This window comes from Dreissena polymorpha, chromosome 9, assembly GCF_020536995.1.
Source record: "Dreissena polymorpha isolate Duluth1 chromosome 9, UMN_Dpol_1.0, whole genome shotgun sequence".
Lineage (NCBI taxonomy): Eukaryota > Metazoa > Mollusca > Bivalvia > Myida > Dreissenidae > Dreissena > Dreissena polymorpha.
Window position 1 is genome coordinate 94,157,266 of NC_068363.1, and position 26,400 is coordinate 94,183,665.

A 26,400-nucleotide genomic window follows, 5' to 3' on the forward strand; every position below is an offset into this window, starting at 1 on the left:
TTAATCGAAAATCTACCAAATTCGATTCGATTCTTTAACATATATACATATATATACATAGATACATAAAGCACCCTGTATTCTGACTATTGATACGGGAAGGTGAAGGTTTTATCTTTACCTGTAATTACGACCCGCGAGATTGGTTGCTTATTACTTTAGTCATCCAATCAATAAGCGCGTTACGGTCTACTTTCGGAAGAAGCGTCAAAATGGCTGAACAAGTTGTTGCCGACAAATTGAAATTATAAGATGCGCCTAAGAACCTTATATCAAAAGTGTGGCAGTATTTTGGGTTTCGGGACGGTAGCTCTACCGATAAAGCAAAGTGTAAACTGTGCTTCACGGATGTGGCGTACGCAAAGTCCGGCTCAACCACTAATCTAATGCAACATGTCAAACGCAAACATAACGTTGATTTAGCAAGACTAAGAGGTCGCACAAATGCAACTACTGAAGTCGCGAGCCAAAACAGTAGTTCTATTTCTGTTGGAATTTTGTTAAGTTTATTAGAGAATGTGATTTGTCCTACAAGTAACAGGTGATGCTGTCATGTCACAATGGTAGACATGCTTATAGCGGTTTGGGGTAAAAGTATAATAGTGATAGTACTACCATTCAACTGATTCCAGATACGTTCTTATGATTATTTATTTATTTTTATATTATTGTGTAATCAACGAAATCTTCTAGGCAGAAGTTTTTATATTAAAATTGAGTCCTAATTTGCTTTTCTTTTTTATGTGTTTTATTGAATCACATTTGAACAGAAATGTTAATGTTGAGGCATAAGGGTGAATATATGATAAAACTAGGTTTGAAGATGAATCGAATCAAAAAATCGGTATCGGAGTGTCTGAAATCGAAATCGAATCGAGCTGTTGGTGAATTGTTGCAGCTCTAATTATGATGAAATTTTTTGTATTGGCGTAATATTACTAATACAGAAATAAAATTTAAACCTTCCATTTTGTTGTATCGTTTCAATTATAATATATAAAAAAACAGCACGCAACTCATAGTTTTAAAATAAAATACTGAAATAAAAGTGAGACTCCAATATTTCATGACTGGGACTTATTTTAATTTCCATGGAAGTCAGGACTTTCAACTTTAAAAAGCTAGTGAAAGCGATAAATAAGTATTGACCTCTTGCCTAAAAACTACCAGTTATTATCATGGGAGATAATTTATTCACAAGTCTATAAGGCATTTTAAGGATTACCTCCCCTACGTGTTGGAGTACCGGTACTTCTTCTTGTTGCTTTCTTACTGCTAGGCGTGCCTGGTGAACTCACACTTTGTTGAAGGCGCTTTCTTTGTCGTGTGGACTTTTTCAATTTCTAAAATAATAATATATCTGATTGATATTTGATTTGAAATATTATTTATACTTTTAACTTCTGTCCACAAAAAGATCATTTGGATAAACAAACTAAGCACTAACAGGGTTTTTTTTTGCCCGATTTTATAGCCCAAATTCGGCTATGTTTCCAATCTAAAAAGTATACTTTTTCCCCAAAATGTGGCAAAAAATTCCCAATTTCCACACACAAAAAAATATTATTTTTTTTTTTTAAAGAAATGTCTAATGCATAGTTTATCTCAATTTTTATTCAATTACATCTAACAAAGTTTATATGATTTTGTACCTTTAATTTGAATGATTATAAAGAGTTATATCAAATTTAGTATTTCCCTAATCTGTGGACTTTTCATATGGAAAAAAGGCTAATGAATTTATTTTCCCAATTTCATGAAAATGCCGATAAAATTCCCAATTCCAAAGCCATGGGCTATATTCCCAAAAAGTGGGGAAAAAAACCTGACCCAAATTTTGAAGGCCTTTGCAAACAGTGTGGATTCAGATGAGACACCACAGAGCGTGGCGTCTCATCAGGATCATAACTGTTTGCTATTCTGATAGTATTCTTTGAAAAAAAAATCAAAGAAAATGCTTATTTTAGAAATTCAGCAGACGACATTTTAGCAGACGACACATTTCCAAGCATGCAAAGGGTTAAAGGAGTATTAATCACCTGTCTAAAGGTGCCCATCACATCCCTGATTGACTGAGTTAGACTGGTTTGTATGTATTTAAAGGAGTATTAATCACCTGTCTAAAGGTGCCCATCACATCCCTGACTGACTGAGTTAGACTGGTTTGTATGTATTTAAAGGAGTATTAATCACCTGTCTAAAGGTGCCCATCACATCTCTGACTGACTGAGTTAGACTGGTTTGTATGTATTAAAAGGAGTATTAATCACCTGTCTAAAGGTGCCCATCACATCCCTGACTGACTGAGTTAGACTGGTTTGTATGTATTAAAAGGAGTATTAATCACCTGTCTAAAGGTGCCCATCACATCCCTGACTGACTGAGTTAGACTGGTTTGTCTTCTTAGGAAGTGTCCACCTGCATCGACATCGCTCTTGATTTTGATTTCTCCCTGCATGTTGTTCTTTTTAGCCTAAAACAAAGGTAGACTATCTAAGTGGTTCAGTTCTCATCGTCTAGACAATGTTTTGATGACTTTTTGAAGTTGCATGTTTACCTGAACCAAATTCTTAGTACAAAAAGGGCATTATTCTGCTAAATTGCAGGTCAGAGTTACGAATATTGGGCAGTGACCTCACACAATAATGAGAAATTATTAAAACAAAAACTTGATAAAAATTGGCTTTCAAACCAAGACAAGACATTTTGAATTGACAATTATAGCAAAGGCAAGTAAAAGGTTACGCTGCACTAGGTTACACTGCACTTATTGTTTTCACTAAAGTGTCTGATGGTCTAATACAATTTACATTGCATTAACACACTGCAAGCAATCAATTATTGCAGTTTTTTTGTGGGTTACAAAAACATGTATTTGAGGCCACAATTAAAATATTGTTGGTTTGCCCTTTTCCGACCCTAAATTTTACAGGTGGGTAGGTAGGTAGGAAAATTATTTTATTTTATTTGAGAAATTATATTTTTAATACACTAATAGTCTATAAATATTTAAAACACTGTTATTAAAGCACTGTTGCAGTGTACGAAGCCCTATGTGGCTTACCATTATCTAATTTGCTGTTTCTTGCATATATTAATATCAAATGCATGCTTGTGTGTTATTACATCAAATATGTGCTCATTATATGATGTTAATTGCTAAAATGCATTTGTCATTATTTAACTGCCAGACAGCTTTTATTTTTAACTTAAACCTTTTCCTTAAATTGGGCTTAATTAGCATGCAACAAGCATTGAAGGAGTGTATAAAGACAGCCCAACGCCTTTAATGGAAACATTCAGACATGGCGAAAGACCTTCACATTTTACAGGCCAGACTTGCCTACCAGGAGAAACAATTCACAGGCCACTTGAAATTTGTACAGGCCTCAATTTTAAGTGTTTGACAGGTTAGTGCATAGTCTCGTCATGGCAAAGTAAATTCACGAAAGGGCCAACTGAACATAAGCATTAGTTCTTCTTGAATGCTCTGAGCTTTTATGAGTACATACGTACAGCTCAGAGGAGCAATAGCTGGGAGTTGTATTATTGCAACTAACATAGGCATGAAAACTTGATTTGGGGAAATAAATTAAGCGTGTTAGTTTCAGTTTGTGGATATACATGTATTAACGTTTTAAACATATATACTTGAGTGTTGTCGATGTATTTAGCTAAGAGACATTAATATATTAAATAAGTTTACCTTTAAATATCCATTTCAATAACATGCAATTACAGTAAACTGTTTAGAGTGGCAAACATAATAAAGCAGAATATGCACATGAATCTGATTAAACACAGATCCACTTGCATATAAATCAAATCATGTTTGTCTTTTATTTTGCATTTTCGAACGATAATCCTGTAACTGTTAGATGTATTTTTCTTTGCGAATGAGACTGCATTCCAATTTTCAAACACTTGTTCTGTGACATTCAGTTCATACATTTCCCAAAAAAGAGTTTTATTTGTATCTAAAACGTATGCTCCATCGTAGAACGACACGCTCTTTTCATTAATCCATACTAATTATATGATGTCCGTCGTAAATTTGATAGTTATTTGTCCTCGCTGGGGATCATTATTTCTTTTTATTGTCCGCCATCTTGGATCACGTTAACAACATGTGTGCAACGAACGTAAACTCGTATTTTCACGGAACACTGCCGATAGCGACCTAGATCGGTCAGGGGCGATAAGAATGGACAGGGATATAAATATGCGCACAAATAAATATTGCTCTCGGGTCTTTTATGATCGGTGAAAAAAAAGAAAATAAAAAAATACGTTTACAGAAATCGCAATAAAAATTTTTGGGTCGGGGGGTCAAAAGTGGGTCGGTCGGTAAAGGGCAAACAAACTTAATTTTAATTTAGGCCTGAACCATTTCTTATTACAGTGGTATCCTTGCTGTTTGTTTATTGGTACACATACATGGTGTAAACACACAACTCACAATAATTTGGTGCAGTTTTTCTTTGGGTTAAAAAAAAAACAAATTACTTAACATATTTCAAACTATAAATTAGTGTTTTATCCAGGCCGTTTTAGCGTGGCGCAGCGCCACGCCGCTTTTTTGAAGCGCCTCGCTGCCCCTTTCAAAGCAAATCAGCGCCACGCTGCCCTTTTCAAAGGCCGCCGCCCTTTTTTCCGCTGTGCGCGACCTTATTGATAACACCTTAATTGCCTCTTAACCAAGCTTCTAAAGCGACTATTATCAGCGAGGATTCGCGCGGTTGTGAATACGTCATGCGTGAATAACCATGTGTCAATATCAATCGATAATTTCAGTTGCTTTGTAACACTAATCGGTCTGGATACAATCGTGCACAGTTACTTAGGAGACTTGATGAAAACCTCGATGTTATTCACGTGGAAATTGTGCATTTCATGCATAATTCAGTTATATCAAATCATTTATTTTTACGCGTAATTAAATTAAAAAAAAAAACACCAGTTGTATCTGTAAAATATTGATTTGATTTCAATTTAATGCAAAACAGTTTTAAGTTAATAAACATAAATTAACAGGGCTTGCACTAAGCGGCGTACGGCCGTATATTACGCCCGATAATTGTTTCCATACGCCGATTACAAAACCCCATGACGTCCACTGTACTTCCTGAAAATTGGCCATAGGCCGAAAATAGCAACCCGTGACATATTAAAGCTGTCAATTAAAATAACGCTCCGCCTCCTATCCAATACAATTGGTGCAGGCTCATATTAAAGCTGTCGATTAAAATAACGCTCCGCCTCCTATCCAATACAATTGGCGCAGGCTCACAGTAGATGTGTGTTAATGAATTATTGCAGACGACAATCTTAACACGTTTGCTGTTCACGGTTAAGCAGACCGCGCTTAATTGGAGCACGTGCTTGATTATTGTCACGATGTTTTGATTACAATAACATGTGAATGTCGGCAAAGAAGTTGATACCCCGTCTTGGACCCTGTTTGGCCAAAAGTTGTTAATTGTTGTTACAGTAGTAGTAGGCCTGCAGCATTGGTTCAATTAAAAACATTATGACCCGTTTGTAACTTGTCAAAATATGTTAATTGGCAAACACAGATATGAATTTTACAAAAATATTGAACTTGTACCACTTATCATTTGTGTTTAGAATGTCGCAACGTACGCTTTCCGATTTTGGCATTCCACTTTCGACGAAACGTAAATTAGAAATTGAGGAAAATTGCTTTGTAAGCAAAACAAGTTTATATCGGAGACCAATTAACGTGTATTGAATTAATTGACAATGAACAAAAGACAGTACGGCGCCGTTCCTAGTTACACTTTTTGCGAAATAAAATGTACACAATACAACACGTGGTCATGAAAACAATGTCATTAAGCAGAACTTTCTGACTATTCAACAAAGTGTTAGTGTTTGTGAATCTCCAGTTAAGATGCATATAAAGGACTTGTTTGTGCAATGTGTGTAACGTTTTAAATATAAATAAGTGTTTAAGAGGGTAACTCATTTAACAGTATTCTAAGACTTCTTTGAAAAGCTATAGTTTGTATAAGATATATATCCTATGGTGTTTAATCTTGTTTTTTGTTACCTCATGAAAATATAAAAAACACATAATAAAATATACATTCTGGATTTTGTTGGTTTAATTATTCAACAATAAATCTCAAAACTATACATACAATGTTTGTGTGTAACAAAGCTTGTTATTAAGTCACTATACAGATTTATTTGTGCCCTTTTTATGGATGTCACGTGCTAAAGTGCCCTTTTTTGAAATTTTGCACCACGCCCGTTTCCTTCCTGTATAAAACACTATAAATAAATATATTTGCATTTTTTTAAAAGGACTGTAAACCATTAATGACAAAAAAAGAAAAGTTCTAAAATACCGTATTTTTTTTACAATTGTTTGTTTTTATCAGTCTCTGCATTCCTTTTTTTGAGGCACTAGCCCGATCGGGCTGCCAGCTTGGAAATTTCACTAGCCTGAATCAATTTTAACTAGCCCAAATTAAAGTTATAATTCTGTAACATTTGTAACTATGTCAGTCTTGGACCTAAACCACTCCATCCTGTAATAATACTAGTTATAGAGTCTATTGAGATCAACTTACTACGCTGTTCAATAAGCATCTACTCAATGAGTGCCCAAGGGAGATTTCCGATTAAGTTCTGAATAAGCGTCTATAGCAGATGTGTCCCATTCAATATTTTTGCAAAACTAACTCTTTTAAAACCAACAACATGTTGATTTTAAAAGTTAGTTTTGTCATATTTTTATTTTTTGTAATATCCACTTACCGGTATTGCCAAATTAATGATGCAATTATGCTCATAAACATGAATACCAAATTTGAAATCCGGAAAATTAGAGCTCCCCCAGCTCTAACTTATTGTACTTTTTTTCAGTCTTTCTAGTTGCTATTACTGGTAAATATTTAGTCTTTAATCTGATCTTGTCAATTATTTAATACACATCAATCGAAACAGGTGACTCGAGGATACAATGAAAAATATTATAAACCAGACCATTCGTATCACCGCATGTGTATTTGTCATTCTAAAGAAAATTAAATAATTAAAATCAACGAAAAATACTGTATCCGAAAAAGAATATCCGAAAGATGTACGTGTGTTGCACATGAACTAAAAGTTGCATATCGTTTAATTTCAGACAATGAAAATCATTTTACCTAGCAAATACGTGAAAAATAGATAGTTTTGTTAGCATATTGCTTTACAATATGCTAAGCAGCTAGTGCAGTGCTTTACTTTGCAAATCGATTGCTTAAAAATATTTGAAGATGGCGGACATTGTAAGATTTTCGGAAAGTAGCGAGGAGGTTTCGTCAGTTACCTTTCATGTCCCAGACATCCACCAGCCAATCAAAAATCAATAAATAAAATATCCACAGGCACAATTGGTACCGAGCGAAAATTTCTGGAATGCCGAGGAAGCTATAACTATAGGAAGCTATTTAGGACATTCCTTAGTTCAGACACGAAAAAAAAGCAATCGACCGATCGGGCTACCGGCTTGGAATTTTCACTTGACCGACGCAAAAATCAATCGACTTGGTCGGCGGTAGAGTGGGTTACGTCCAAGACTGGTTTATATTGATTAAAATATCACGACTGGTATATAAAATTACTTTTTTTATTTTTACTTTATGTTTGTATTTGTTTATTTTTACTGGGTATGCATACCCAGTAAAAATAAATAAATACAAAAATACATGATTCATCGTCACGTAGTAAACCCAGGAATGCAAATTGCGCATGCGTAGAGAATTGTATATATTTTATATATAAAATGATCAATCTACTTGCGTTATTTATAGTGTGTATATTGTTATGTCACCTATTTTCGTGATTTTACATCGCAAAATTTTATTACCAAATATACTGAAAATATGAACCTTTTTTAAGTAATGTAATATGTACCAGTCGTGATATTTTAATCAATATAAACTAATTATTGTAAAAAAAATACAGTATTTTAGAACTTTTCTTTTTTGGTCATTCGTGGTTAACAGTCCCTTTAAATTGGAAATACAGTACTTATTTTTTTTAGAAAGAAGTTTCTAATGATTATTATATCTCAATTTTATTTCATTAACATCTAACAAAGTATATCAATATAATTTATATGATTTTTTTTCTTCTTATAAATCTGAATTACTAAAGAGTTATATATTAAATTATTGTTTTCCAAACAAGTGGTCTTTTAGCACCAACTGCATTTTTCCCCAAATGGCCAGGAAATGGCCTGATATGTCAATAGTTATGATAAAAAATCACAAATTGGTCCACTTTGTCGAAAATTTCCCAAATTTGTCATATAGTTGATTAAAAAAATCCCAATTTGACCGGACTCCTTTTATGAAAATGGCTAGAGAAACCCTGCAGTTACATTGTATCTTGGTGCTTTCTTTTGCAAAAACGTATACATCACATTTTCTGGAACAGTTGATGTAAATTGATCGAAACTGGGACTAGTACAATTATTCTGGAAGCACACCATATCATGTAAGTTGTTTTAATTTGCGCAAAATACACATATAGAACACAGTTTGTGTTTATTTACGCCAGACAACAATTTATGTGCTTCATATTACCGATTAAAGTGCCGCCTGCATTCCAAGTGGCGAGTTTACATGAAAAAGCCTTTTAAATTTGCCAACTCCCAGCGACACGGCCTGAAAGAGTGTTAATAGCTCAGAGTTGTATTATTGCAACTAGGTTAAGAAGTATCCATACCTAAGTCAATTAATAAATTGTATTTAAAAAAAAACAAGCAATAAAAAACATAAGATTAAGAACCTGTTTTGATGCTGGTGTTCCAATAAAACCGAAGTTTTCTTTCCCGACCCCCGTTATAAATCTCTTTGTTGGCCATGTATTCTGAATAACTTTCTTCAAAGAAGCCATGATCCTTACATAAGCGTGATTATTGGCTTTAAGTTGATTAACAAGATGTCAAGCCACTAGGCAACTTCAAAAGAGCCGCCAATTATGATTGTGATTGCTGACTAATCTGTAAAATATTTAATTCGTAGAACCTGCAATGTTCATAAAGGTGCAAGACAAAACGGTCTAGTATTTCAGCGACCCAATTTACATGCGCTCGCTGTGCACACACCGGTCTTTACTGACGAAATAAGCAGTGAGTTTATAAGATCCTTCGGGGCCTTCCATAAATTATGCCACGCTGTTTTTACCCCCCTAACCTCTCCCTGTCACAAATTGTCACAAATCTCGAAGTACGTCACACATTCGAACATTAAAAAATAATATTAATACCGAATTAAAATTTAATCTAAAACACACTTCACCATTAAAATGTATTACAAATATAATTTCCAATTAAAAGAACTATCACTTTATTAAAATGACTAATATTTAAATAATAGTAGATGAGTAAATTGTCAACAGTTTTCACATTTATTCATTGAAGAAGTAACTCAATCAAGATTGAATTTAAAAACAAAAAATGCAAACAAAATAACTTGACAATTATAACACACAACATTTATATGCTGCTTGTTCATTGTCAACCGGTGAGGTCAATTTTAGATAATCTTCCGATAACACAATCTTTTTACACAGGATAAGACGTAGCTTAGCGAAAGTTCAAAGTAATAATAATAATGATAAAACTATGTTAATATTACCTCTGAATCCTCATTTTTTTTATACAAGTAATGACTATTATATGTAAAAAATAAATTCCAAATGTCTCGCTCAGTGACATTATTTTGCAGCTGATAACATAGAAAAAATAATACTTCCGGCTTGACGAAAGCAAGGCTATACATAAAACAAGGCTTCGCAACATCATACTAGCGCTCATAGGGAGAGGAATCGTGAACAACACATGCAGGAGAAACTGTATCACACGCATTTCATGCTATATTCACATAAAACTAATACAATTGTTTCACAAAAAAATGAAAAATGTTTTTAAAGCTATTAAATTCTCCTAGTTTTTTTTAATTAATAAATATGTTACGTCACATATGGCCTAACCCCTTCCCCCCCCCCTGCCACACACTGTCACTCTTTCTTACACACCCTTCTGTGGAGCCTGACGTACTTTATGGACGGCCCCTTCCGCGCCGGAGGCTGCATTAGGCCAGCATTTTTATTTTAATTGTTTTACGGGAAATTTTTCAAAAAAAAAATGAGTCGGGGGGGGGATAAATAAAAATAAATATAAAATCATGAAAAGTGAGCAGTCTACCAAAAAAAAATAAAACTGTCTAAACTGATTATTTATTTTATTTTAGAAAATTTAAAATTAAGCCAATTTAACCTTATGTATACTTGCATTAACCTTTAAGTGTTTTATATATCTTATAACACTGTTGTAGAAGCTTATTATAATAATAGTAAACATATTTTTATATATATCTATATGTAAAAGCACCTTTCGCATGTATTATACTATATTGCTTCAATAGAGACCATTAACCACGCTAGGTGTGTAGTGTATTATAGTGATCGTTAAACTTTTGTTGAATGTTAATCATATGCATGTTTATAACATGCATTTGACTTAAATAAAAAAGAATAGAAAACTTTTTAAATTGTTTAATAGCTTTAAATAACAACCAACTTTGTAACTGTAATCCATGGAAGGAATATGCACACTAAAAAATACTATTTAATATAAAACAGACTTGCTTTATATCATGATAATTTGTATCAATCATGAGAAAGAATGAGCAACATAACAGGAAATTGGACCTTAGGGCGATTGCGACCATTTTGGCTCCAAAAGAGCAATGTGATCAGAATCCAAACTGTTCAACATAATTGTCATTCAGTCAGTACTTCTAAAGATGTTAAGCGAACACTTTGGATCCTGATCAGACTGCGCTTGAATTGATCTTGATCCAAACTTTGTGTAGTGAAAGTTCTAGTACATAAAATGTGAATATTTTATTTAAGAAACCGTGAGTTATAGACTTATAAAAATATGTGCTGCATTTCATATTATATTCAAAGAGAGTTATAGTGTTTATATATGTAAAGTGAACACAAGAGGCATGACTACAATATTTGGTGTGTATCATCGTTATGAGGTTCTCTTTGAAGTTTGTTCAAATCATGCAGAAAATTTGCCCTCCCTAGGGGTTACTGTTTTGCTTATAAATATAAATAATATAATCATTTTCTGAAACCGCAAGGTCCTTTGGTTTGTTGCGTTGCATGCCAACCATATTGTGGTTCTTTGCTAAGTTTCCTCAAAGCATGTCTCCGTGGTCAAAAATGTTTGCGCTTCAGGGGTCAACTGATTTATATAGATTAATGTCTTTGATAATCCCTAACAACACAGACACTGCAAGGGTCAGGGGTTCAATATTTGGTGTGTAACATGTTAGTGTTTTCTTGTTCTAGGTGTGATCAAATCATACATTTGGAGTTAAAAATAACCCGTCCTTTTTCGCATGCGTAATATTTACTCATATAATAAAGAGTTAAACAATATTATTCTCTCGAAACGCATGGGTAAGGTGATAATTATTTTGTATGTGACATTGTATGGCGGTAATCTTCGTAGCCCCAACAAAATATTGCGGTAAAAGACACAATATACCTAGAAACCTAGATTTATTTCATTGAACATTTTCTTAAGTGAAAGCCGTATAAAGAATTAAATAGCACATGAAGCAAGGATTTAAATTGTTCTAGTATAATTACTCTGCTGACTGTATATAACTTACTCGCAAGATTAATAATATATAGAACACAACTTTTGAACTATGTCATTGTATATTTTAAAATAGTATTGTATTTTAAAAATTTCGTAAAAGACTCACAGTATTGTCAAAATAAAATGGTGTAAACTTTTGCACATATTATTTTGTTCCTCTCTTATTCACAGTTTAAGTTCAAATGAAAATTTCTATGGAATGTGTTGTCTGTATTATTTTAAGGAGAAACAGCAATAACATGTTTTGGATATATAATAAACAAAGAGAGCTATATAAATGTGAAGATTATAATAACCATTGGAACAAATACATAGAGCCGTTTGAGCACCAGGGCTCTTGCTACACTTTGTGGGATTGGGGCCGGGGCCCTTAGAGGGGGGAATTTCACGTCGTTTTCGGCAAAAAGGGGAATTTTACAAGATCTTTTCACCAATCATTCAACACTCAAAGGGATCTTTTCACGCTTTGGTAAATTGACACAATTGAAAAAAGTTGTTTCAGATTCGCAAATTTTCGTTTTAGCTATGATATTTGTGAGGAAACAGTAATACTGAACATTTTCCATGCTCTAATATAGCCATTATATGCATCTTTTGACGATTATAAAAACAAAAAATTATAAAGCGTTGCAACGCGAAACGATTGAATAATTTGGAGAGTTCTGTTTTTGTCGTTAAATTTTGTATAACTACGAAGATTGCTTATATAAGGTATAAAATACGTCAAGTGTGTACTTGGCGGAATAGCTCAGTAGGCTAAAGCGTTTTTACTTCAGGACTCTGGCAGGACTCCATGGGTCACTGGTTCGAAACCTGCTCCGGACAATGTTCTTTTCCTTTTTTAAATTTTATTCTTGATTTTTTACTGGAGCTTTTACGATCCAATGTTTACATTTATCAATATAAAGCATTTAATGAATAAGTTAAAAAATGCCAAAATCTGTGAAAAGGCCCCTTTAATATTGCTCTATTTTAATGTAATTTACAAAAATATACATTGAATCAAAGGTTTATAGCAAGATACCAGCTGGCAACATAGGTATAAAAAATATTTGTTTTTTGTTTTGGAGGGGGCAATTTTAGGTGAAATAAGGGAAAAAGTATACTATTTTAAGGTGGGAATGGGGCCGAATTTCGGCCCCAAAACGGTAAAACGAGGGCCCTGAGCACATTTATCAACAGAGCCTGAGGTGTGATAAATTTATTTGCATTCCTTGCAGTACAAATCTTGCAGTATGAAAACATTATTTACAGTTGATAGAACATCATATTTCGGCTAAATAATAACTCATTTTTTGAAAAATAATGTCAAGATGCATGGTGCAGTTTTAAATCCATATTTTTGTCAGTTATTGATAACCTTGCTCCTGTGAAAGTTGTTAGAATTAAGCAAAGAACTGAACCCTGGGTTACAAATGAAATTTTACAATGTATTAAGAATAGAGATTAATCTTTTAATACTTATAAAAAAGTAAAATCATCTGAGAATTATGATCATTTTAAATAAGGCTCAGCATCTTATTTATTGTGCAAAAAGGGACTTTAAAAAAATTCTATCATGGATAATGAAAATGATTCGAAATCCTTGTGGAATTCACTTAAAGAACTAGGTATGCCATCAAAAAAAGTTAAATGTACCTCTGAAACTATTGGTTTGAACATTAATGGTGACATTATTTTTGACAAGATAGAAGTGGCCAACCATTTTAATAGTTTTTTTACAACAGTAGCATTCAATCTTGTAAGTGAATTACCAACATCTTTAGGAACATTTGGCAAAGATTTCGTGTCTGCTTTTTATTTTAAAAATGTGTTTTTTCGAAACAGTTGCTCTTTATCTATTGTTACAGAAAACAATGTTCTTAAGTACCTGAATAAACTTAGTGCCAGTAAAGCAACAGGATTAGATGGTATTTCTTCACGTTTTGTAAGTGATGGAGCTTCTATTATTTGTTGTCCACTTACACATGTCATTAATTTATCTATAATACAAGGTATTGTACCTGATGATTTAAAGCTGCACGAGTTGTTCCATTGTATAAAAAGGGTAATAAAAATGAAGTCGACAACTACAGACCTGTATCAATTTTGTGTATATAGTGTCAAAAATACTTGAACGAATTGTATATGGCCAAGTAGAAAACTATCTGAATAAGCAGAAGTTATTGTATGAGTTTCAGTCAGGATTTAGGAAATCTTTCTCAACCGACACATGTCTGATACATCTATCTGACTATATTAGGTTTAACTTAGATATAAGTAATTATGTTTTGCAAAAAGCCTTCGATACTGTTGACCATTTTATACTTTTTGATAAACTGAAAATGATAGGGTTTTCCCCTGATGTTATTAGATGGTTTGAATCTTACTTATCTAGTCGTAAACAATGTACTGATGTTTCTGGTATACAATCATCTTTGGAAAATGTTACATGTGGTGTGCCCCAAGGCTCAATACTGGGACCTCTGCTTTTTTTAATATACGTGAATGACATGGCAGGAGTTGTAAACAATAAACTTTTATTATATGCCGATGATTCTGCTATTCTGGTGTCTGGCAATTCTAAACATGATATTGAGTGTTTATTAGCACAAGATCTGGAAAGAGTTAGTCACTGGTTAGTTGACAATAAATTGTCATTACACCTGGGTAAAACAGAATCAATTTTATTTGGCTCGAAACCTAAGTTAAAGAAGGAGTCTAACCTTAATATTTCGTGCAATGGTACAGTTATACAGCACACTGACTCAGTCAAATATTTGGGTGCTACTTTAGATCAATGTTTAAGTTTTGAAAGTATGGTTGGTTACATCAGTCATTAAAAAGGCAAATGCAAGACTTAAGTTCCTATACAGAAAGCAAAAGTTTTTATCATTTGATACCAAAAAATGTTAATTATGTCCTTGATTCAATGTCACTTTGATTATACCTGTTCTATATGGTATTTTGGCATTTCTCAGAATCTGAAGAACAGACTCCAGGTTACACAGAACAAGATCATTAGGTTTATTTTAAGATTAGATCCAAGAAGTCACATCAATAAAGAATACTTTCTTCAGTTGGGTTGGTTACCTGTTGAAAAAAGAGTAGAACAAATAATTCTTAACCATGTTTTTAAAATACACTCAGGTTCTGTCCCTTTTTACCTGAATGAGAATTTTATGCTAGCCAGTACTGTTCATAACCATAATACCAGATTTAGCACAGGGTCATGTTTCAGTATCCCTAAAGTAAAAGGGTTTGGCAAAAAGTCCTTCTCATATATGGGATGTTCATTATGGAACAGCTTACCAATTGTCATAAAAGATTCCCCCAGCTTACAGACATTTAAGGCTGCAGTAAAAAAGCATATTTTAAATAGCTTATAGTTTTTTGATAAAGCCTATAATCTCTCTCGCTGTGATGACTATTATTATTCAAATGATGTGTACTGTTATTCAAATGATGTGTATTGTTATTCATATGTTAATTTGCTACTTTTACCACCCATAAGAACATAGTAGTTGTGCCTTGCTAGGACATGTCATCATTCTTCCAGGACCACAATGGAAATAAGGAAATTCACATTTTCTTTTTTGTGCTATCCTGGGTATATGAGTACTCGCCCTGGTACACTATGGTAGTATTTAATATGTGTTGCAACAATTTTATTTTATTTGTTTTCTAAATGATATAACAAGAAGCAATATTTATGTATTTTTTTTACCAAATAATAGCTTTCTAATTGCTTTTAAGCTCCTGTCTTTTAGCTAATCTGTGATATTTGTATTTCATGTTATGCAGTAATTTTTAATTATGTTGTGTACCATGCCATATGTATTTTATATACTGAAATAAATCTATCTATCTATATAAGAAAAATAAATAAAACTTTCTTGTGACTTTGAAGGACATACGAAATCGGGACCCAATGTTATTTTCTTCAGAAGCTGTGTTGCATACTTTTTTTCTAAATAAAGAATATATATGGGTGGGTGGGGAATGGGATTATTGATGCAAGTACCTGTGGTTCAGTCCTCATGTTCATTATAAAGAAACGTAAAGTAGTACTTCTTGAACATTTTCGGGATGTTGATTTTTATCTATAAAAATATTACAGGATATTCATTTTAATAAATACGCATATTTATTAAACCTACTCAAAGCTTTTTAACACACAGAAAGTTATCGATGATGACACCTCTGCATCATCTGCCAAAACTTATTATTATTTTGAATTTCGTATCACATAATATGGGCATGATGTCAACAATGGTATTCTGAAGATTATCTTTTCTAATTGAAATTGTTTCTGCTCCGTTTTTAATTAATTTGAATTTAAAATATGCTACATTTGTCTCGTTGATGTTAATGTCCGCCATTTCGGAAATGCAATATGAAAATCATTTGTTAAATACTCACCGATTGACTAATAGCGTGTGATATTGGCTGCAATAGCCAATGAAAATCGCTGACGCTTTACAAGTCGAATTGGCACAACGAAACAACCCGTATTATAAAAAAATTTTGAACAACACTTTCGGCAATCTGCGCATTTTTTTTTCTAGTTTTGGATAAAATACTAGGTCGGCGGGTGAAATGTAAATAAAAAAACGAAAGTGACTTTTATTTTTATTTGTATTTGTCGAAAAATAGGGTCGGTCGCTCCCGTAAAACAGATAATTAAAAAATGCTGGCCTTATGTGTGACCTGGACCCCAGCGCTACTTCCTAATTGACTTACTAGACTCACGAAAGTTATAATTTCGTATTGTGGCTCCAATTTCCAGCTATTTAGGTGAAATATTTACAATTTTGGTGTGGTCTTGTACTATGGTGGGGGGGGGGGGGATTAAACTCGGAGGCATATCCGTTTGGTTGGTTGTCACCAAACTGGACAGGTGACGTCACCATCTATTAACAGTATGACATTCGCGAGGAGATTGACTGGTTCCGGGCACAATTGTGACAAATCTATACACCATTACACACCATGTCAATTCAAATATTAAAATTACTTGTTTACAGAGTGTTGTAATGACAGATTTTTATCGCAAATTCAACCAATTAAAGAACACCCACATCAGGAAGCGAAACAACAATTATCACTTAGACTAATACAGTAAATACAATTCCGTTAATGAATAATCACAATTTAAAATTGATAAAATTATGCAGCGTTACACATGCGACAAGATGAAATAATTTGAAATGTTTCTGTGGTGTTCTTAAGTTCTTCAAGTTTCGTAGCAAAACGTGAATCAGTTATTTAATTATCAAATGCAAATAACAGTACATCATGCCTTATAGCCAAGCGGTGGAAGCGATGCCATTTTAATATAAAGGGTTTGAGTCCAAAACAGAACGATATTGTAATGGAGTTCTTCACTTCCGAAATCTACAAATTACGGCTTTAACAGACACAATTAAAACATGCCCCAATTTGTGTACAATACGGAATCCGGATAGTGCCATCTATAATCTCGCCCTTCTTTCATTAAGGGCGACACACGACACACGAAGCGATACTCGATATTTTGCGCGACAGTCGCGGCGACGCACGATATTTTGCGCGACAGTCGCGTCGACGCACGATATATTGAACACGATATATCGCCTTTTGGGCTACCTACACAAGGGCGATATTTCGTGTTAAATATATCGTGCGCTACCACTACGCCACGCTTTTTAACAGTAATCTGCGAATTTTGTCAGTACTAGACGCGTTTTACAAGTTATTGAAGACAAATTTGGGAAATTAATTAGTGTCTTTGTACCATATAGCATAACACATAGGTTTTGCATAAAGAAACAAGCACGCTGACAAACTTACTTGCAAAGTAGCCAGGATTGTGTCTTCCATTGTCCACCTCATCCGCCTGTAGACACTTTAGACATTATCACAAACGTATACTCCATCAAATATATAGAGAGCTACGCCGTTATCACAAAGATGTTGGTAAAGACAATATTCAGGCTTTCAATGGTACAACGACTTGAAACGGAAGCCGCAATGTCGCACAAACTCGTTTAAAAACATTACAGTTGGATTCAGGAGCGTGTGAACATCAAAAGGAAATCTGTCATACAATGAATATGGGCTTTAGTGCGCATGTGGTACTGATGTTGAGTTTTATGTATGCCGATATTGCTGATGTTATGGGTAAGGGGTGTGTTTCGGAGCTTATGCGGTCATTCCGGTCACTTATTTTGGAGTGGTCTTGTGATGTGTGTGTGTGTGTGGGGGGGGATACCCGCAGGAAACCCCACCTGTCCGGTATAGTGACAACTAACAAGGTCACATATGCCGGGTACTTGGATTGAACCCGGATCGCTTAGGTGAGAATCGCATGTGCTTATAGGACAGTCGTAATGTAAACTTAAGTCAATGAGTATACTAACGGTTGGAGACGCGCTTTTGGGAAAATGAATGTGCGTATTGTCCAAAAACAATCTATACATTTCTTGTTTATTCTTGTATACTTTCTTGTTTTAATTTCTCTAAAGCGATCGAAAATTTATTATTAAACAATTTTTTTACAACAGAACTTGCACTTTAAATGTTTGTCGATCGAACCAGGGCACTCTGCAAGCAGAGGCTAGTGCTCTTCCACTTCGCCACGCTAGCTCTAACAGTAATCTTCGAGTTGCAAACGTTCCGTTACTACTGCAACACCAATTTTCCACATTTTTACCAAGAAATAAGAAATAAAATCGTTTTTTTCTCGCCAAAAAGCAAAAAACATAGGTTTTGGATATCAAAAACAGTCCGGTGACAAACTCAGAGAGAGTTTCAGAGTCTCAAAGTTTATTGTCTAGTCCATGACATGTACAATATAATAATACATGAAATAACACAATTTACAAACATGCATGGCCAATCTTATAGATTTGTAAAAGACATTTAAGTGTGTAATATTACACTTTAAACTATTGCTTTTTTACAAATACATGTTTCATAGACATACATCATAAAAAACCATATTGCCCCTGTTAACCTTATGTTAAACACCTGTAATAAAATATTGAAGTTGATAAAACACTGGTGTTTGTAAAACTGGGTACAAATGCGCATAGTGAAAAATCAAAGAGCGACTACCTAAGTGAACTGGTTAACAACGGCTTTCTGTATTTTAATAAAACAGCTAATTAAGATGGTAAAATAATAAGAAACATTTATGTAATAAACCACTAATTACATTAAAACCTAAAAAACTATAATTGAGCGTTAAAGAGAATTTATCATATTTAATCCTATATAATAGATTTTGTACACAAAGACGCTCAATATACCATCAACTTATGACTAGAATTTCTTACTATACACAAGTACATTATATAACAAAGATAATAAATATACTATCGCGGCTATTTACATAAAATAAGCAACACTACTACTTATTTACACATGTAGAACTGTCTTCTTTGTAAAATTAAAAAGCAGGTTTTGGCTAACATTTTTGTTAATCCTTCATTGATAAAAAGGGATTTCAGCTTATCGCTATTCGACATGTTCATAAAATTTGAAGTAGAAACAACAGCTTTTTCTACAAGATTATATCTGATATCATTATACATGCTACATTTTAATAATACATGACATTCATTTTCAATTGTATTATCTCTACAAAATGGGCAGAATCGTCTGTCAGCCGGCAGTCCTTTATACCTGCCTGTCTCGAGGCGAATCGGAGCAACACCACAGCTAAATTTACACAGGGCCGATCTATGACTCTTAGGGATTATTAACTTGCAATAATTCTCAACATCAAAGTTCTGCTTAAATGTACAGTAGCTTCTAAGCTTATTTCCATCTCCAACTGATACACCATTACTAGAGTTAATTCTCTGTAGCCAATCTACTTTATATTCATTAAACATAAACTGTTCAATGTCCTTAAAAAGAACACCTTTGGATATAGGTCTAGAAACATCATAATGATGTCTAAGATTGCAATGAGATAGATGCTTTCGCACAAAGAAAACCCAATTTTTACATCTTTCTGATTTGGTGCTAGCCAAGAGTGCTATGCGCTTGTTTAATCTAGAGGAATTGATAGTGGAAAGACGGGCCCAGTAATTTGCCACCACTTTCCATTGGCGGATAGGGACTGGAGTCCAACCCATTTCCCCAGAAACACCAAGATTTCGAGTGTATTCACCCACTCCTAGATAAAACCGCATTGCCCTGTTCTGAACAGCTGTTACACATGAAACTCACGTGTAAAGCGTTCGGCTTCAACTTTACCTTCATAATACACAGTTTACTTAAATCTACGTTAACTTGCTCACCTTTATTTTGTGTAAAGTATGCTGCTTGTCTCTATTTCGGATACTCGACGGAAGGCCCAGGTCTTTATGTCCATATCTCCGGTTATTTTTCCATAATTTTCCATGAATCTTCCGGAACAAGACGAAATTATTACGCATTGAGCGTAATAAGTCCACACAAAATAGTTCGCATTAACTACTATTTACTTAAATCTACGTTAACTTGCTCACCTTTATTTTGTGTAAAGTATGCTGCATTTTAGAGAATTGTACAAATAATTCAAATTAAGTTTCACACTAACATTCATGTAACAGTTTATCTGTATATTCCTTATTTACTTGACCATATACATAGTGGTTGAGGAAAACTTCTTTTGTTTTCCATCGTCCTATTTTCATTACTGTTTCAGGTAATGTCCCGATTGAAACTGCTTGCGTTGCACCTGTTGGTCTAAACGATTTAGCACTAAATCCTTGATCACTTAAGCCTGCAGCAGTAATACTGTCTTGTAAGATATTTGCAACGGTATTAGCACTAATATGTTTGTACGGTGCATTCAAAGCGATAAATAAGTGTCTATAATCACCCTGACGGAACTTCTCCGTTCTTTCAATATACATCTTAAGACAACTTATGGGATCACATGATGAATCAACACAAGGTGGAATGTTAATTTCAAATCCCTGTCTATTTGTGTCATTTTTAATTGCCCAAAAATGTAAAGTCATTGAGCCATCATTTTCAAAATACACATCATAAACTGACATAAATTTCGGGTTTAGTAAATTTGTTTGCGGATCGAAGCTTTTCCCTTTTGGGGCCAAATCGGATGGCCGTGTCATGCACACAATTGCAAGAAGAGTTATAGCTTTCATACGTAGCATTTTTAAAGTTAGTTTGTCGTTAGATTCCATTTTATTAAACAACTGTACGAAAGCCTCTATTGGCATCGGTTTTTGACGAACCATTGGTCTCTTAGTAGCTGTTTTTACCAGTGATGTAACGAGTCTATGAATATCACTACTATCTGTAGGCGATTTCAGGCCCAATGCCTGGAAGAACGAGCATAAAGCTGCTAGCGAAATCTTCAATGATGATTCTGGACGTTCAGACTTATCAGCGATAGAACACAAATAATCTGCCAAATGTGCTGTTGTAGAAGTATCAGTTGCCACATAGTTATGTAATTTGCAGAATACTAAATATTTTTTAATTTACACATTGTAAGTAGATAATGTTGATTCAGCCAAAGAATGTACAGTTTGTTTTGCCGCTCGCGGGGACCAGCCTAAACAACGTAATCTGTTCGCCCACATAGTCTCCAAGCGAAAATCTTCCATCTGGGATTTTTCAAAGGTTCCCTGGCCCCGATGGCCATCACTGTTCTTTTTGACATTGGAAGTTCCACTGGCAGGTCTATTGCCATTTGCGTTAACTGTCTGAACCATGGCTGCCCCGGCAAAAGAGGTGCTATCACTGTAGCTGTTGCATTTTAAAGATTTATCACATTTAACACTCGCGGAAGAAGCGCAAACGGAGCATTCACATAATTGTTCATTTGTTTCCAATTTGTCTGCGCAAGAGCGTCCACCCCGGATGTGAACGGGTCGTAAAATAGAGAATTGTATGTCTTTAGCTAGGTCGACGTTATCGATGCGAATCTGTCCACATCGTGTGGACCCCATTTGCGGTCGAGCATTTTGAAAAACTGTGGATAAAGCATCCACTCGTACGAGGATTCTATTCGGGAGAGTAAATCCGCCCTCCAGTTTTGCGTTCCCGAAAGGTATTTCGCCTGAAGTTTTATGTTTGCCTTCATGGCCACTATGTGAATCGAACGCGCTATTGCGTCTAGGGATGCTATGGAACCACCCAAACCATTTATCATTGCAACTGTAGTCACGTTGTCTGAGAGAACTTGTATGCTGCGATTGCATAAATCCGCTTTGAAAGATTGTATGCCCATTAGTACAGCTAATAGTTCGCGGTAATTGGAACTTTGTTGCTGAATACGAAGGGTCCAAAATCCCTGAGCTTGTTTGTGACTGTCTGTGAGCCATGCTCCCCAGCCTGACTTAGACGCGTCTGTGATTAATTGTGTATCTATTTGTTTGTTAACAACAAAAAAGGCGTTCCACTGTGAAACAGAGTCTAACCACCACTGCAAATCAGTATATGTATATTTGTCTAAGAACAAAATGTCACTCCAAGACTTTCGGGTAGCAAGTAATCTATATAAGTTTCTAAGAAGTAACTTTGCAGGAAATATACACTTTAACATGGACACACATTGCCCTGCGATTCTTGCTAATCCACGAGCTTGGATTTCCCCTTTAAATAACACTTTTTAATATCGCGTTTCAATTTGCGAATACGTTCGGATGTGATACGAATTACACACTGTTCACCCGAAGTGTCAATAATATATCCCAAGTAAGGTTTAACATGTGACTCCACTAAAGAAGACTTTTCAAAATTCACCACCCAACCTAACTCTTGTAAAGTTTTAATTAAAAGCTGTCTATGACTATTAATACATTTCTCTTCGGCTAATAAAATAAAATCGTCTACATACACTACAACTCGTAATCCCTGAAAACGAAGATATGTTATGACTGGTCGTAGAACTTTAGTAAAGAAATATGGACTACATGAGTGTCCGAACGGCAACACAGTCCATTTGTAATAATTACCACGGAACTGAAATCCTAACAGCTCTTCATGGTCCGGGTGTACTGGTACATGAAAAAACCCATTTTTTAGATCAGCAGTTACAATATAGTCTTTAGGTTGAATAAATGAAATTACAGTACTTATATCTTCATTCTTAAACTTGGGTGGTTGACATTTATTATTCAACAATCTTAAATCAGTAATAAGTCTATATTTTCCATTTTTCTTTGAAATACAATTTATAGGCGAAATACACCTTGGCTTAGCCTCACATGGTACAACATGACCTAATAACAACAAGTCATTAATTTCTTTTAACAAAAACTGCGATTGTAAAGTAGAAAACTGCCTGTTTTCACAACAAAAACTTGGAATGTCACCAACTATAGGAACTTAATACCATTGGCAATATAACTCAGAACAGTTTCAGAAGCACCTATCTGGCGCCATGCATCAAGATTTGATGCTAAAGTATTTCGCATTATTTTAATAACTTATTCTATCTCAACATCAGACTGTCGGTTGCCGGGTGTTTTAAAGGGGCCTTTTCACAGATTTTGGCATTTTTTAACTTATTCATTAAATGCTTTATATCGATAAATGTAAACATTGGATCGTAACAGCTCCAGTAAAAAATCAAGAATAAAATTAAAAAAAGGAAAAGAACATTGCCCGGAACAGGTTTCGAACCAGTGACCCCTGGAGTCCTGCCAGAGTCCTGAAGTAAATACGCTCTAGCCTACTGAGCTATTCCGCCGAGTACATGTACTTGACGTATTTTATACCTTATATAAGCAATCTTCGTAGTTTCACAAAATTTAACGTCACAAACAGAACTCTCCAAATTATTCAATCGTTTCGCGTTGCAACGCTTTATAATTTTTAGGTTTTAAAATCATCAAAAGATGCATATAATGGCTATATTAGACCATGGTAAATGTTCAGTATTACTGTTTCCTCACAATTATCATAACTAAAACGAAAATTTGCGAATCTGAAACAACTTTTTTCAATTTTGTCAATTTACCAAAGCGTGAAAAGATCCCTTTAAAACGCGCTCCTTGCAACTGATCAAAAACATCGCGACGGCCCCTGCCGTAATGGTTACCTCTTCCACTATCATACGAAGGGTTACCAGAAAAAGACCGTCCACGCCAACGTCCTCTTGGCGGTGCATCAAACCGACGAATACTCGATAATTCAGCGGCTACACGTATGTTGTTAAGTGTTTCCCGATCGAAACCAGATGCGTTTCCTTTTAAACAACGAAAAATGTTTGCTGTAGGCTCATCGAAGTTGCTATTGACTACAAGTGAACCGTACTCTTTTTGCAAATAGTTAATCTGTGCTGCAAGGGTGATATACACTGGCCCTAAATCACTAGGTTCATTCTCCTTAATTTGACTTAAGAGTTTAAAACATGTTTCAACATATCGACCACATTTTGATATAACATTCAGTGTTTTTTGGTTCTCTCTACGAATGCCAGTTCTAGACTCATGAAGCTTCAGATGAGGAGGTAACAATACCTTGTCTACCGTCTGTTTCACACAGTCAAATTGTTCCTGAATATTTTTAGGAATAGGACCTTCGGCGGTGGCTGCCGATGAGTCAGGACCGAGGGTAAATGGATTGGCCAAGTGTGGCAGATCAGAAGATTGTTCAATATTGGCCTGGTATGGCAAAAAACTGACTTCCGGTGGCGGAAATCTAATGGACGTTTTTGTTGTCGCAGAGCGACCACGGAAAGAACCTTGATTAAATTCAATTTTGGATAACCTGTCCTATATGCGCTGTATAGCCTCATGGAGGGGATCTTTTTGCGCAGAATAATCACGAGTCCGATCCAAACATTCATTTATTTCTTCAGAAACACTCATTTCTAAACTAACATGTGCCTGGGCCCCGCCGTGTGTTTTGCACTTCCGGAACAAGACGAAATTATTACGCATTGAGCGTAATAAGTCCACACAAAATAGTTCGCATTAACTACTACTCTCAAAGGGAGGAAATATGTTAGTATTTTTTCACCACAATTTTAATTATAATTTGCATGATTAATGGAACAAACGCGCATGCCCAGTGTGGAAGCCGCATTCAGATTTGTCTCCAATACGCGGCATCCCATGGGGATTCCAAATTGTGTGTTCGTCAGTGTGTTGTGTGCATTTGAAAACAGAGTGGATTGTAACCTTGTACAGGTTATCAATGTACTTCCGCCTTTCAGGAAGATGTGTTCCTAAACATCTTATTTAGAGATGTTGTTCGAATTGCGGCCTATAAGTGTAAGTATCCTTAGTTTGTGTGATGTTTTAGTAACTTTGCTATCAGTTTTAACACAAATGTGTTGACTATCTATCCTACCGCAACCCAAATTCGACGACACCTAAATTCGACGATGTTCTATTTGTATTGAATAAATGGATGATAATTGTCTTGGAATCATTTCAAAGTAATACAGCCGAGTTTAAAATTATTATTTTGTGCTATTAAACATTTCATTATTTCGTTTATTATTTGCTAAATATTGCTTCAAGTAACCGTTACATCGTCGAATTTGGGTCACACTGGGATACATATGGGTTATGGAGGTTTCGGTAAATGACAAGTTCGGTAAATTGATTTATATAGTAAAAGCCGTGGAGGTTTCGGTAAATTGATTTTATATAGGAGGTATACCTATAAGGAGGTGTTAATGACACATATTATCGGCTTACAATAACATTAGGGGCATTTATTAGCAAACTGTGGATTAATTGTGATGTACATTAATTGATTTGTTTGGCACTAATTAAATTATCTGTTTAAATGTACGGACTTGATTTTATCAAATTAGAGATGTTTGCAAAGTGTTATTATTAATTATCCAGGCTTGCAACCTATTAATATTCTAATCGATGGAGGTAAATTATATATTAAAAGTTTATCTTTAGGTCATGATCGTTTTGTATTTTATATATGTTTTTAAACAATTAGTTGATAAAAACGCACGAACAACGACTTGGAAGGTAACTATAATACAATTAGCATTATTAATTTATAAGTAAGAAACAATTCACAGTTTCACATTGGATATTATTCGTATATTAATATTATACTTTCATAGTATACAAAATCGGTAGTAAGCATTTGTTTCATACGACTGTTATTAAAAACTGATAAAACATGACATAATCATGTTATTAAGTACAAACATATGTTTTTATTATAATTACAGGATGGCATAGACGCATCAACGCATGAGCGTGTTCAGCCAACCTTGGTCTTTACAAGTTGGCCAACCTTCTCAGAGAGGAATCTGAGACAGTTGATCTACATATACGGCTGGTGAGCCAGCACCTTCTCACGAAGATCAGACGGAAGAAGTATGTTACGATACACGGCAGACTACATCACGCATGGGATGACTACGAAGAGGAGAAGCTGACAACCACTGAACTTCTGAGGATCATCAGCCACATCAATGCCCTGGGACCATCCACAGCGGTCCACCACATGCTCGACGACGACGAGTCTTGAACGATGAACGACTGATATGGTTGAAATGTAACATTAAATTGAACAGTGTCGTACATGTATCTCATTTGTATTAGAAATGTAATTAAATTAAATCAGCATGCGGAAAATCTGAATGATAATAATGTGTCGTATTAATATTGTAGTGTGTCAAAAATGTATGTTATTACTTTGTGATTACTCCCTCATTTTTTAAAATGACATGAAATATTTCAATATATATATTGTATCCATGTTTTACTTGTTGCTTATTTATA

General features: G+C 34.6%; 3 protein-coding genes and 1 pseudogene across 12 annotated transcripts in view; 2 read left to right on the top strand and 2 right to left on the bottom strand.

Annotated features, from left to right (window-relative positions):
• The window catches only part of LOC127844954 (uncharacterized), a 345,343-nt gene extending 336,293 nt beyond the window's left edge, over positions 1 to 9,050 (bottom strand). Inside the window, exons 1-3 of one of the 7 annotated variants that reach the window (XM_052375527.1) lie at positions 8,809 to 9,049; positions 2,348 to 2,473; positions 1,226 to 1,343 (exon numbers count right to left, since the gene is read on the bottom strand). In XM_052375527.1, the coding sequence (XP_052231487.1) occupies positions 1,226 to 1,343; positions 2,348 to 2,473; positions 8,809 to 8,916 (352 nt within the window). In that variant the 5' untranslated portion in view covers positions 8,917 to 9,049. Of the gene's footprint in view, positions 1 to 1,225; positions 1,344 to 2,039; positions 2,076 to 2,116; positions 2,163 to 2,193; positions 2,232 to 2,270; positions 2,317 to 2,347; positions 2,474 to 8,808 lie in introns of those variants that run through there. The other 6 variants (XM_052375532.1, XM_052375534.1, XM_052375536.1 and 3 more) reach the window with 6 other exon arrangements.
• LOC127844952 (target of rapamycin complex 2 subunit MAPKAP1-like) overlaps positions 1 to 26,400 on the top strand; it is a 567,740-nt gene that overhangs the window by 285,543 nt on the left and 255,797 nt on the right. The gene's annotated exons all lie outside the window — the stretch shown is intronic.
• LOC127844950 (ankyrin repeat domain-containing protein 50-like) overlaps positions 1 to 26,400 on the bottom strand; it is a 492,344-nt gene that overhangs the window by 166,531 nt on the left and 299,413 nt on the right. The gene's annotated exons all lie outside the window — the stretch shown is intronic.
• The window catches only part of LOC127844953 (target of rapamycin complex 2 subunit MAPKAP1-like), a 225,492-nt pseudogene that overhangs the window by 160,948 nt on the left and 38,144 nt on the right, over positions 1 to 26,400 (top strand).